General features: G+C 34.9%; 1 protein-coding gene across 1 annotated transcript; it reads right to left on the reverse strand.

Annotated features, from left to right (window-relative positions):
* Positions 1-2,573: 2,573 nt before the first annotated feature.
* LOC117327680 (T-complex protein 1 subunit beta-like) lies at positions 2,574-14,403 on the reverse strand. The gene is made up of 16 exons (XM_033884779.1): positions 14,300-14,403; positions 13,710-13,778; positions 12,883-12,948; positions 12,538-12,640; positions 12,018-12,094; positions 11,077-11,189; positions 10,170-10,296; positions 7,460-7,535; positions 6,922-7,022; positions 6,554-6,681; positions 5,813-5,916; positions 5,434-5,541; positions 5,096-5,236; positions 4,339-4,442; positions 3,704-3,803; positions 2,574-3,223 (listed from the first exon to the last, which is right to left on the reverse strand). The coding sequence occupies exons 1-16, from the start codon at positions 14,300-14,302 to the stop codon at positions 3,051-3,053; spliced, it is 1,593 nt and encodes a 530-aa protein (XP_033740670.1). The 5' UTR covers positions 14,303-14,403; the 3' UTR covers positions 2,574-3,050.
* Between the last annotated feature and the right edge of the window lie 466 nt (positions 14,404-14,869).

Below are 14,869 nucleotides of genomic sequence, written 5' to 3' on the forward strand. Positions count from 1 at the left end.
AAATCCTTAGACTATGTGGGTATTGTTTGAATAGGTAAACAAGCCTTTTAAAGGTGACCGTAAAAACAACTTAAAAACAGTTTTCATAAATTTGGATTTTTAATATTTTTGCACTTTTTAGAGTTTAAATACAAAAACATTGACGACATAGAAAAAAATTTGGGAATTACATCACAGATCAGAAGCACTGGACATCAAAATGTATGATAATAGGTACCACCAAGGCATGTGTGTAGTTAGCTAGCCTTGTACATCGGTACCTATACTTGTATAACATTAATAAATAAATTGATTTAGGGGCTTTCAGCACATTGAGACAGACATTCTGGACAATTGCATTCGGGAGTTCAAACACTCTGGTATTACAGTTCATTGACAAAAAGATTAAGTTATTACAGACATGTATGGATTTGAAAGTAAACTGTGAATTTTTGAAATACATGTACTGTACATACTTTCTTGAAACTGTTTTTTTTGTTTTTTTGACTTTTTGCATGTACTTCATTGCATTATATAAAAGAATTTTGATAAATGACAATTTGACCGATGGTCAATACAAAATTCCAACAACAATTTTTACAGATGTGAAATGAAATTCATAAACAGTATACATTCATAACAACTGGCGTGAAAAAACTAAATTCTAATGGTCTCCAATGAGAAACAAAATTAAAAATCAATATACTTATGTAATCATTTTTTTTTCTTGATTATTGCAGTCTGACATGATTATATTTCCTCAAGAATAAGAACAAGAGATCCCAGAGGGATCTTGGCGCCCACCATTGAATGATCTTTATAGGTTCCATGTTAGATTGATCTTTTCTCTACTTTTCCCTTCCTCTAAGTCTTACTAATCTGTGTAAATTCAGAAACAGCCCTCTAGTGCTTTTCAAACAACGGTAACCTATACATAGAATTTAAGATTTAGCGATAATGGCTGTCTGTTGTTTTCGGATTGGTCCCAAAATGCAACACCAGGGACCAAGGGGAACCTACATATGAAATTTCAGAAAGATCCCTTCAGTACCTTCTGTAAAATAGCGATAACAAACTTCAATTGTCAAAATACAAGATGACTGCCTGTCGGGCAGGTTGTTTTCTGACTGGTCTCAAAATCCAATATGCATAACTAGGCACAGAGGGCAACCTACAAATGAAATTTCAGAAAGATCCCTTCAGCAATTTCTGATAAATAGCGATAACAAACTTCAATTGTCAAAATCTAAGATGGCTGCCTGTCGACCATGTTGTTTTCCGATAGGTCTCAAAATGTAATATGCATAACCAGGCACCAAGGGGAACCTATTTATGAAATTTGAGAAAGATCCTTTCACTACTTTCAGAGAAATAGCGATAACAAACTTCAATTGTCAAAATCCAAGATGGCTGCCTGTCGGCCATGTTGTTTTTCGATTGGTCTCAAAATGCAATATGCATACCTAGGCACCAAGGGGAACCCACATATGAAATTTGAGAAAGATCCCTTCAGTACTTTCTCAGAAATAGCGATAACAAACTTCAATTATCAAAATCCAAGATGGCTGCCTGTCGGCCATGTTGTTTTCCGATTGGTCTCAAAATGCAATATGCATGACTAGGCACCAAGGGGAATCTACATATGAAGTTTGAGAAAGATCCCTTCAGTACTTTCTCAGAAATAGCGATAACAAACTTCAATTATCAAAATCCAAGATGGCTGCCTGTCGGCCATGTTGTTTTCCGATTGGTCTCAAAATGCAATATGCATAACTAAGTACCAAGGGGAGCATACATATGAAATCTGAGAAAGATCCCTTCAGTACTTTCTCAGAAATAGTGATAACAAACTTCAATTATCAAAATCCAAGATGGCTGCCTGTCGGCCATGTTGTTTTCCGATCGGTCTCAAAATGCAATATGCATAACTAGGCACCAAGCGGAACCTACATATGAAATTTTAGAAAGATCCCTTCAGTACTTTCCCAGAAATAGCGATAACAAACTTCAATTATCAAAATCCAAGATGGCTGCCTGTCGGCCATGTTGTTTTCTGATTGGTCTCAAAATGCAATATGCATAACTAGGCACCAAGGGGAGCCTACAAATGAAATTTGAGAAAGATCACTTCAGTACTTTCTCAGAAATAGCGATAACAAACTTCAATTATCAAAATCCAAGATGGCTGCCTGTCGGCCATGTTGTTTTCTGATTGGTCTCAAAATGCAATATGCATAACTAGGCACCAAGGGGAGCCTACAAATGAAATTTGAGAAAGATCCCTTCAGTACTTTCTAAGAAATAGCGATAACAAACTTCAATTGTCAAAATCCAAGATGGCTGCCTGTCGGCCATGTTGTTATCCGATTGGTCTCAAAATGCAATATGCATAACTAGGCACCAAGAAGAACCCACATATGAAATTTGAGAAAGATCCCTTCAGTACTTTCGGAGGATTAGCGATAACAAGAATTGTTTACGGACGGACGGACGGACGGACGGACGGAGGGACGGACGGACGGAGGGACGGACGGACGACGGACCACGGACGCAGGGCGATTTGAATAGCCCACCATCTGATGATGGTGGGCTAAAAATACAAATGTAAGTATAGTAGAATGTGGGAGAAAATAGTGAATTGTCCAGTTGTATGTAGCACATGTAGGAATTTGTTGATCCTAATGCTCGAAAAGCACACTCGAAAGAACACTCTTATCTCATGGAAATTCAGCCATAGTTACTGCATTACTGATAAATTTAACATGACATTGTCAAATTGTTACAATAAGTTTGGAGAAAGTTTGATCTGTGCATGTAAATTCAGGTATCCAACATTTGAATGCTGAATTTGTTGTAGTCTGATTTAAATTTGATCATGTCTTTATAAATACAAATGGAAACAGTAGTTCCACAGTTTTAGTCAGTAACTTCTTAAAATCCTTTCCACAATACAAAGCCAGTATATCTTGGCATCTCATTCTTCAAAAGTCTCACATACTCTCGCGAGGTTTCTTACACTTCCGCAAATCACACACATGAAATTGAAATAGAAAACGCTATGGAATTATGTCTTAATGACATCGGTCATCACGTTGTCGTGGCCGGGGTGCAGCCTTTACTATGTCGTCAACACGCAAGATCATTTCTGCTGCCTCTGATGCACTCATGACTACCTGGCGTTTTACTTGGAACGACTCTGTGATCCCATTCTTCTCCATATCTGCCACCTCTCCAAGTTCCATATCTAAACATGCAAAACATAACACTTTCTTATCAATTTGTTAATTACAGATACAAAAATGTAATAGCTTTGTATTCTTGTAGAATTTTTAACAATTTTGTGACAAATTAGGCTATACTTTTTTAATTTTCTTCTCTTCTTAGTAAAATTGAGGGAAGAAAATCGAAAAGCCATAATATTTCAATGCTTTCTAAGAAAGTAAGTAATTTTTATCTTTATATTTTGGTCATTGCCTGCAACTACAAAATGATCTTCATCAAGTCCCTTCCCTCATTGTTGTTTTAATCATCGTGGTGCTTTGTTAGATTTAATAAGTCTGTTGAATTGATCTGTTCACTCATTTGTATAAATGTGATAACATTATATTTAAGCAAAGTTCAGACATTGATGTCAATTTTTAAACAGAAAGAACAGTCAGGGTCACAACCATTATTATAAGGAGACAATTCTTTAAGTACATTACTTAAACTAAATTAAACTTACTAATGCCCATTGTATTCTTTCCCTCAGCGTGTAAGGCACGGAGCTCTGACACAAGTTGAGCACTGTCGAAACCTCCATTATCTGCTATGGTGGTAGGTAGCTGTGAAAAAGTAAGTTTGTGTCTGTGAATGGCATGTAATTAAACACTCTAAAACTGTGATTACTGAAATGTAATTCTAGCTATTACAACAAATCGAGGCAAAATATGGACAAAGCTGATTTTAAACTGTATTAGTAAGTACCAATATCAGGACTAAACCACCAATATGAACTTCAATGTTAAACTATTAATGAAACCAGCGCATCAAGTGACAAACACTAAATATAATGAATTGAAACCACATGTCACATACACATTATCAATGATTAAGACATCTTGACTGCATGGTTTTCACAATAGCTTATAATTAATAATTTGAAAATTACTAAAACTCATAATTTAATTAATGAATCTGAATTTCAATGAAATTCTCACTCTAATGTCATATTTTTTTATCACAAAGTGAAAAGATGTATTTTTCAAATTATTTTTGTAGAAAGTTGACAAGAAGTATACTCCCCGATTCAGTGTCAATACAGCTTTGTCGTTTACAAAGAGAAAGAATCCGATATAAATTTGATTATAAACGACTTACATTCCTCAGTGCCTTCGCATAAGCTTCCATAGCTACTGCCTCCTTGCCTGGAGTCTTGGTTGCAAGTCGGGAAACAGCATCAGCCATCAACATCTCTGAGCTACCTATAATGTTTACACTTTCTTTTTAATATTTTGTACATTGTATTGTACACAGAACAAATAAAGTATTCAATGTACCGTTAATCTTTAATCTAAACCTTGAGTACAATCTTGGAATATCAATCCATTTCCAAAAATACTAACACAAAGTCAACAACAATATCATTTCAATCGTGAGGAAATAAATTAGAATGAAATTAATTTCTATTTCAAATGCATGCTGATAAGGGGGCACATTTGAAGCCAGCGTCACACATACAGGTGCATGGTGTAGTAATTCAAAGCGATCACGTTGAACAGTGTACACATTAAAATTTCGGAATTGAAATCAAGTTTTATCATGACAGACACTGGTTTGTGGTATAGTGAGGGGAAAGATATAGAATTCTAGTAAAGATTGCTCTATTTCATTTGTGTGTTGTTGTGTGGTATTGTAAGAGAGGTGTGTACACATGTTAGTAATAACATGCCCTTGCAATTTATACAATTAGTTGATTTATTATTGTGACCAGGCACAAATGATAGAATAATTGACTTTCATGTATTGATAACCTAATCAGTACAGATAAGTAAAATAGTGCAATGTTCAATTCTATGTATTATGACTTGAAATGCCAACCAAAAATACTGGAGGTAAAGCTACAGAGAAAACGTACCGCCGCCGAACACAGTCTTTGTTTCTTTAACGGTCTGTGTGAGGACACAAAGGGCATCGTGCATTGACCGGTCAGCTTCGTCCAAGATCTGTTTTGTGGCTCCCCTCAACACAATGGTACAGGCTTCTCCTAGAGCAACACCTGTTAATACACAAGAGAGTATGTATATACCAAGGAATGTAAATACTCAGCACAATCATTATTTAATACCTGAGAATGTTTGCTTCAATTAGGAGTTTCACAGAATTTGACAAGCATATCTAATACGGTGTCCTTCTTAAATTTTTTTTAACCTCAGAATTAACATGATACATATAAAAATACTGTACAATATTTACCTGAGAATTTGATGAGTTTATCCTCCCCAATCATAACCTCGTTCATTAGGTCACAGTGGCCTAGTTTGACTAACTCAGGACAATCAAAGGTGGACACAATCTCACCACCTGTCAATGAAACAAGTTAAAATTCGTCCTGAATATAAATTTCAAGGTAAACTGAAGTAAAAAGATAACATCACAAAGTAATGCTACAGACCAAACAATCTCAACATTTTATTATTTTAGACAAATAAGACAATAAACAACATGAAAAGAGTTTTCAGGTGACATTTTTAATGAATCAATTTTGAAAACCATGGTTCCATCAGTACAAATTCATTACCACAACTTATTATCGAAAAATCATCATATATTTCGTCCTTATATAGATCCTTACCTGTTACAAGAGCCAACCTTTCAATGCCATCAAAATCTGCATGCTCAATTGCCATCACACCAGCATCAGCAAACAGCTGCTCAGGGTAATTGTAGATGAGTTGCCTGAAATGGAGAAGATCATATACATGTATATTACATATATCAGAAATTTCTCACATCATAGTAAAATTCCCAACAACTGCAATTGTCTGATGGTTTGAAAACTGAATAATAATATTATGCTGTTATATAACAAGTTAACAAGTTTCATTTAAATTGTATATTGAATTGAAATGTTGATATAATCTTATGTTAAATTGAAATGAAACAAGACAATTCTCCAACTGAATGTGAAAATATGACAAGAATGCACAGAGTTTTACAATCTAGATAAAGTGTGAATGAATTCAGGAACATCACTAATCAAGTAGGCAATAATGAAAGTTCAATGCAAGTGAACTCATGCTTTGATTAGGTAAAAGGTCATAATGGGACAGTTACCTCACCTAGTCGAATCCCTTCCCTAAATATGACAAGGTAAAGTGCGAGAAGATGGACAGAAGGACAAAAAGGAAGGACACACGGACAAAATTTAAAACTTAAGTTTTAAAGTTCCCATCCCCCATTTCACAGTGGAAGAATAATAAAATCTTTCAAGAGGAAAAGCACTGGAACCAACCCATTATCTTGCACCAAACAAAGGGTCACAACTCAGAATACGAGTGTAAACACTCAGTTCACTGTATTACTGTTTATTTACCTGTTGATAAAAACATTACAGTCGTGCTTCAGGATCTTGTTGACCTTGTCCCTCATTTTCTCTCGCTCTGCAACCTCGAGTTCAGCTACCTTTGACACAGCATCTACTTTTACCTTTGTTCCGAACACCTAAACCAACAACAATCATCGCATAGTTAAAGATAATCTTCAGGGATAAGGTTGAATTTAACTATTAAAAGGAATGACTATCTGCCCGCTGGAAGAAAACTGATCACAGGAAACAAGTCATATTTTCTATTAAGTAACTGATTTCTTATTCTTATTATTATACTATAGAGAAACCGATTTGAATGTATTGATCCAGTAAATTCATGTAAACAGAGATTATTTCCCCAGGGGATCTCCTACCTTGATTTTATCAGTGTCCATGGGTGTGTTGGCGATGAGAATCTTGGCATTTTCTATTCTTTTTGGCTGGTTTACTCCAATTTTCTTATCTAATAGGAATCCTGTAAAAAATACAACAGACGGTAATTCAACAGGCATATAAATATGATTGACACAAGATATTTTCTTAGTAAACAAACTATTATAAATTAATTTTCTATGTATTTTTTAAAAGTTCCCAAAAAAGACATTTATTCGCAAATCAAGCCTAATCTCACACCCCCACCACCTAGCTTTGGTGTCCAATAGAGCCAAGTTTAGTATCTCTGTGTAATGTGGAGAATGATAAATGGACACAATATTTAAATTCTACTACTCCAATAAGTATTAACAAATAAAATTTGGCAACAGTGGACCACACAAAATGAGATACACTCTAAAGTGAGATGTGGACAAACAGGGAACTGACACAACAGTGCTGCTTCATGTGTTCTACAGGGGAACTAAACAAATTAATGAATGTTTAAATCAAAGAGTACAAACTTAACACATGACAAACCTTCATCAAGGTATGAATCTGAAAGTCCTCCACCAAGCTTCTTGATGATCTGAATAGCATCTAAGTTACCACTGCCCTGTAGAAAAAAGACAATAACTCATGATACATTGTAAATCAAGGTTGATCATTCAAGTTTAGAAATAATCCAAGATATCCACAGAATTAATGTAGTCTTCCCAGATAAAACTTATGATATTTGGGTATCCCTGTTTTAAATCTTAGCCTCTTGCACCTTTTTATCATAATGGCATTTGTTTAATATGATTGAAACACTTTATTACATCCTTTTTTTTTTCTAAATGGACATCACGGTAAAAATGTTGTTATTTTCATTGAATGTATGTGTTTTGTTCCTTTCCAGTTATGTTTCTGTGCTATCCCAATATTCACAGTCGATCCCTATGTCCAGATTGACCACTCGATTTAGTTGGGAATCCCCCTCTAAATTTAGTGCGGAAATTATTTTTAAATCATCATGTGACTGTTTTGAAATCGAGACATGTTCATAAAAACACAAACACACGATAGTTTATAAGTCGAAATATTCCATCTGGTTTTGTTGGATTATGATATTATACTGTGGTATGAATGTTAAATAACACGTTCTGTATATATATTCCGGCACAAATATTTATGTGCATATAAGTGTAAACACTGTACATATAGTATAGTGACAGGAGCGATGTACTGGTACAGACTGTATAAATATTACTGAGTTTGTGTAAATATTACAGAGTTTCTTCTTATGGCCTACTACTATCCAGCAATCAAGCAGAATATGAGCAGCGTCCGCATTACTGCTGTTTTCATGTTTGAACTGTTCCAATCTATTGTACTGCTTCCCCAGTGTAATTCTAGGATAATCTTTGACCCATTTGGCCATTATTCTCTTTATTGCTGAAGCTGTTATCGTTTTCAACCGCAGCCGATTCACGTTGGAAGCCATTTTTGTTTTCAGGTGTTTTAGTTTGTTGTGCGCATGCGTTTTATCGTGTATGTCACAAAATTTACATATCCAGACTATTGATCAACGAATTGTGATAACCTTTTTATAACTAATAATTGATGTTTTTTATGTACATATATCATCAAATTTGAATGGTTATTGTTCATAAGGTTATTTTTTTTAAAGATATACCCAATAATATGAAAAAATACAAAATAAAAATGGGTTTACCGTGATGTCCCTTTAATTTTCCTAGGAAGTTTTCAACTGTATTTAGGTATTTACTTTGCTGTATGACAGAAGCCTATCAAATTCCATGTAAAATAGAATGTTCCTGCTCTGAACTAGTTGGATGACATGTTATTTGTTCAGATATGCAGCTGGTCAGATATGTGATTTCATAACAGGATTCTGTAAGGGAGGGGATTGGGAGCATGGCACAGGCTGAACATTTTGATCGGCATCATTTTATTGCAAAAGAATTTGATTTTTTCACCAAACTTGTATTTACATCATTTAGCCACAAATAACTCTGGATACCCTTCTTCACTTTTGTAGGACCATCAATTTTAAAACAGTAAGCTTTAAGCGGTTCAAAAATAAGTTGTCCACAAACTTTATTATTAAACTTCATTTAATAGGGGGAGGAAGCTTATTTGAGAATAAATATGGGGATATTTTTCCAATTGAAACTAGAACTGTCGCCAGGATGGCTGACTAATACCCCCGCAATCTGCACGAGTCAATGGTGAATTGGAACTGTTAATTAGAGGCTAACTAAGATAACCCAGTAATAAAGTGACCAGTTGCCATAGCAACAAACTTAAAAGTTATGGTTCTTATCAGAAAACCTGTTTATAGTGACCAGTTGCCATAGCAACCATAATTTTGAAGAAAAAAAAAAGTGACATGCACATCTACACATGGTCCTCTATATTTGTGTGAAGTTTCATTGAAAGTGGCCATGTAGTTTAGGAGGAGTTGTCCGGACAAACTTAAAGTTATGGTTCTTATCGGAAAACCTGTTTATAGTGACCAGTTGCCATAGCAACCATAATTTTGTGAAAAATAAAGTGGCATGCACATCTACACATGGTCCTCTATATTTGTGTGAAGTTTCATTGAAATTGGCCCTTTGGTTTAGGAGGAGTTGTCTGGACAAACTTAAAGTTATGGTTCTTATCAGAAAACCTGTTTATAGTGACCAGTTGCCATAGCAACCATAATTTTGAAAAAAAAAAGAAAGTGACATGCACATCTACACATGGTCCTCTATATTTGTGTGAAGTTTCATTGAAATTGGCCATTTAGTTTAGGAGGAGTTGTCCGGACAAACTTAAAGTTATGGTTCTTATCGGAAAACCTGTTTATAGTGACCAGTTGCCATAGCAACCATAATTTTGAGAAAAATAAAGTGGCATGCACATCTACACATGATCATTAATATTTGTGTGAAGTTTCATCGGAATTGGCCTATTGGTTTAGGAGGAATTGTCCAGACAAAATGCGTCTACAGACAGACGGACGGACAGACAACCTGATTCCAGTATACCCCCCTAACTTCGTTACGGGGGTATAAATATGAATTTTTGAAATTAAATTTAAGTCCCTGGTGAAAGCTACAGTCACAGTGTGTATGATATCTGATTGCTATAAAAGTACACTTTTAGATATTTAACATAATCTGACAGCTTGTCTGTACAATGCTGCTTTCTTGAGATTTTAGACCTCTGGGGGAAATATTGTAAACGAATCACAACTCACCTTCAGTCTCAGCACAGCATCCACTGTCATGTTGGCAAAGTAATCTTTGTACTGTGTGAGAATTTTTGAGCTAAGTGTTGTCCTGGCTATGTTCAACAAGTCGTTCCTGAATTTCTCGGGGTCATTTCTGTGCAAAGGAATCAGAACAATACAACATTGTCTTAACAATACTTCCACATGTAGAATTCAAATTAAAAGTGGCAATTGTTTTATGACACTGTAATTACTGTGCCATGTATACTGACAGTTAAAATATGAAGCCTGTATCCGTCACATTTTATCTGTCTTAGTAACTTAAAATGCTCAACTGCGCAACCAATGTGACTAGTCACACTAACAAGGATTTTGTGACAGAGGACATGAAAATGAGGTTATATATATACAAGTGCACAAGTTCTGGAAAAATCTGTTCAGTGCCCCTGTAAAGTATATAAGGGCATGGAGCCTTGGGCTTTGTGAACATAACAAGTAAACCTATCCATGGTCCCTGGTATAGAGCCTAGGGCTTTGTGAACATAACAAGTAAACCTATCCATGGTCCCTGGTATAGAGCCTAGGGCTTTGTGAACATAACGAGTAAACCTATCCATGGTCCCTGGTATAGAGCCTAGGGCTTTGTGAACATCACAAGTAAACCTATCCATGGTCCCTGGTATAGAGCCTCGGGCTTTGTGAACATAACAAGTAAACCTATCCATGGTCCCTGGTATAGAGCCTCTGGTTTTGTGAACATAACAAGTAAACCTATCCATGGTCCCTGGTATAGAACCTCTGGTTTTGTGAACATAACAAGTAAACCTATTCATAGTCCCTGGTATAGAGCCTCTGGATTTGTGAACATAACAAGTAAACATATCCGTGGTCCCTGGTATAGAGCCTAGGGCTTTGTGAACATAAGTAAACCTACCCATGGTCCCTGGCAAAGTTTGTTAGGGCCTGCCTGGCCACATCTGTTGCCTTCCTCCACCCAGTGATGATTGTCTGTGGGTGTATTCTCTGTGAAACTAAAGCTTCAGCTTCCTACAAAAAAAAACCAAAAACCATTTCAGACAATCAAAATGAAACAAAAGAAATTCATTTAAAGTTCTAACATCACAGCAGATTTTTTATAAACAATTTCTTTCAGGTGTTAAAAAATTATTAATGAACTGTGATGTACATAGAAATTTAGATACATAAAGTTTATATCACAAGTTCACAACATTTCAGGAAGTGAAATAATTATTATTTTTAATGCTCTATGATTAGGACACCTCATGTTTCTTGCCCAATCTGATTAAAATACTGACAAACATTATACACCACGTTGTAAAGATTTGATGGTGGCCAGTAAGGGGGTCATGCTAAGTTGACCTCAATGCTTACCATACAATGGTATAATTTTAGCCAATCAAAAAGCATCTCTGACATACCTGTTTGGGCTATCAACACAGTATTGAAAATGCTAATAAGCTTCTGATCTATCAGTTAATAAAAATAATTTGCTATTTAATTTCCTTTCAAGGCATTGTCTGTTACAACAATGGAAAAACCACAAATTATGCATACTTAGTTTGTCCACTAAAATACATTGTTTTGGACATGAAGTATCCCTGTTTGGTTGAAATTAGGGAACCCCAAATACTATCTTATTCAATATGGACCTACCATGAGGTTGCCAAAGGAAAACAAACTCTGGCAAAATGTTGCCAGTTGGACAATGATTGGTTGGTTGAAAGGTCATATGAACAGAAACACTGACCGGCTACCAAAAGATCTTCAAAATGAAGGATACATGCATAATGATGCTCTGTATTTCGATCAGATTGGTATCTGACCATCTGTATTTTAATCAAATTGGTATCTTACCTTAAGGAGCTCACATGCTAGAACTACCACAGATGTTGTTCCGTCACCAACCTCATCATCCTGTACTTTAGAGATATCTACAAGAAAGAAAACTCCAGAATAATTTACTGTAGCAATTTCATTTCATTTTTAAGAGCCAAACTAGTTTAATATTAGTTTACTTTCCGTCCTGCAATTGCTCTTAAGGATATTAACAGTTATTAAGCTAAGTATCAGATAAATCTTAAATTGTTAAATAAATATCAAAACATCTTTTGTACAACGGATTGATTTTTACAACATATTGTGAAAACAACCCAAATAATGAAATACAAATTAGAGTTATGCTTCATTCTTACATTTCAGAATAAAATACACTACCATGTTCATCCCATGCATTTCAGTAAAATGCTTACAAATGTTATTTCACTGCTCTGCATTAAGCTCATCCCCTACTCTGTCAAGGGTCTTTGTGTTGACTTCATGGGCTTATACTAGGGACAACAAATACATACAACAAATTGATTTATGTTATACTTACCGACTAATACTTTAGCTGCAGGGTTGTCTATTCCAATGGCTTTCAATATCGTGGCCCCATCATTGGTTACCGAGATGTGATCACCTCCTTGAAGGATTTTGTCCTAGTAAAACAAAAAAGGATTTTTGTCAAAGAAAAGGATTTTTTTTTTATATTTCTTCAGCAGTGATGCTTCAGACATGTCAACCACTACTTCACAGTAAATGGCATCTTTGAAACTTCCTAAATGTTTACAAGATCAAACTCTAAATTACTTCATATAGTTTAAACTTACTATATAAATGGTTCATATCAAATTTAAATTTGTTAATATCTTCATTTCTCCACACTTAACAAGATCCTTACCATTCCTTTTGGTCCAAGTGTGCTTTTGACAAGATCACCAATAGCAATGGCACCAACAAAAGAGGACTAAAAGAAACAAAGAATAATTTTATCATAATTTTCAATACACAATGCAAAATTTGGTATTCACACAGACCAAATTTATTGATAGATTACTATTCAATAACACATCTAGGTTTTGATGACATAAACAAATATTTAAAAATATTGGTCATAAATGCAAATTGATAAATTTAATCTAAAGTAATGAATAGCATTTGTAGGATATATGTAAAACACTGATCTATTGGTTCAGAATCTTGGTCAAAATAATAGGTCTGCTAGTATTACTTTAATATCTATTATGTATTCCAATAGTTGAACTTAAATTCATGACCAATGTCTATTGACCGTGATTACACCATTTATCCCATAGTTCAGAGCTGTCACTGGGTAAAATTTAACTCTGGTTCAAGCTTATCATCCATTACAAGGCATTTTCTTTGATTATTCTTCTATAGCTCCTTTAATATCCCTACATTTGTTTCAAGATATACAATTAGATTTACATACCAGATTTTAATAATTACTGAAGTTCATGGTTATCTTCTTATCACAACTTCATGTACTCTGTTCAAGTCAATTTAAGGGGGAAATGATGTCAAATTATCATGAGACAAAGTAATAGTCTTTATATTGAATAATAAATTCTATTTTCAAAAACCTCCAGAGAATGTGAGACTGGGACCAACCGTATATTTTGCAAATTGTCAAATGCACTGAAATAAACCAGAGAGCTCTTTCACAGGTATGGTCAATATCAATTTTAAAACAATATAGCCATATACCAATCTGGCTGTTTCTGCCTTTTCTTCCTCTGCGCCAGCCTTGAAGATCTGAACAGGATTCAGAGACACCTAGAAAACAGCAACACCATTTTTCACTTTAATAAGCAACATGAATAATGGATATTTGGCAATAATAACACCATATTTTTATATTCATTATCAATATAATGTATAGTAACGTGACTCGGCATTATCTTTGAACGACAAATACTAGAATGTTCCCGACTATTCAATATGCCCCCTCCCCCCCCCCCCCCCCCCCCCGCATTTCTTTTGACCAGAAATATCAAAGTATTGCATGTTAAAAACTCGCTCTATCTAATCTTTATTTACAATCAATACGTACAATTATAAATTTCAATCATTGTTTACTCATAATGATCCCAATAAACATTATTTCTTATTTGACTCGATTCAAGTTGATGCTTGTCAACACCATGTTTATGTACGGGCCGGTTTAGCACATGGTCTCCATGCTGGATCCGCGTGGTCAATAAACTTGCCGTATTCACAATTTGTCGTCATCCGCAAACTTTCTGTCCATTGTATTTCATACATTGATTATCTTTTATCATGTTTCATTAACTTACCATCTTGTTTTTGTGTTCAAAACGTCAGAAAAAACAGTATGCGACTTCTGGAATCTTCGGGATATCTCGACAAGCACTTTCAGATAATTTGTATATTACGGAGTGTTATTTAAACGAAACGAATTAGTTAAATAATAATAAAACAAACGAAACGTTATATAGATATATGAGAGCGTGATGGGATTAATGGTATCAAAAAGTTACAATATGTTTATCAAAACTCAAAAAAAAATAATTAAACTTTAAAAAAATATGTACAAGTGACTTGACAACCAATATTTACAAAATATGTATCGCTATGCTACAGCAGGACGTATCATGTTGAAGGGACATAACTCGTGCAAACTTGTAATCTTGCATTGTGGAATGCATGGCGCAGACACACGCTTAGCTTACAATCAAGTTATAGCCAAACTGATTAACCAAAATGTAGGAAGAACAAAATCCTTTTAATTCATTGATATCGAAATACCGTTCAATAAAAAGCACGTAGTTCCAAACTGAACGGAAATATGACTGTGAAATCAACGTAAAAGCTCCCATCATTTCACGAAGAATCGACATGACGTT

The sequence above is a fragment of the Pecten maximus genome, chromosome 5, assembly GCF_902652985.1.
Source record: "Pecten maximus chromosome 5, xPecMax1.1, whole genome shotgun sequence".
Classification (NCBI taxonomy): Eukaryota; Metazoa; Mollusca; class Bivalvia; order Pectinida; family Pectinidae; genus Pecten; species Pecten maximus.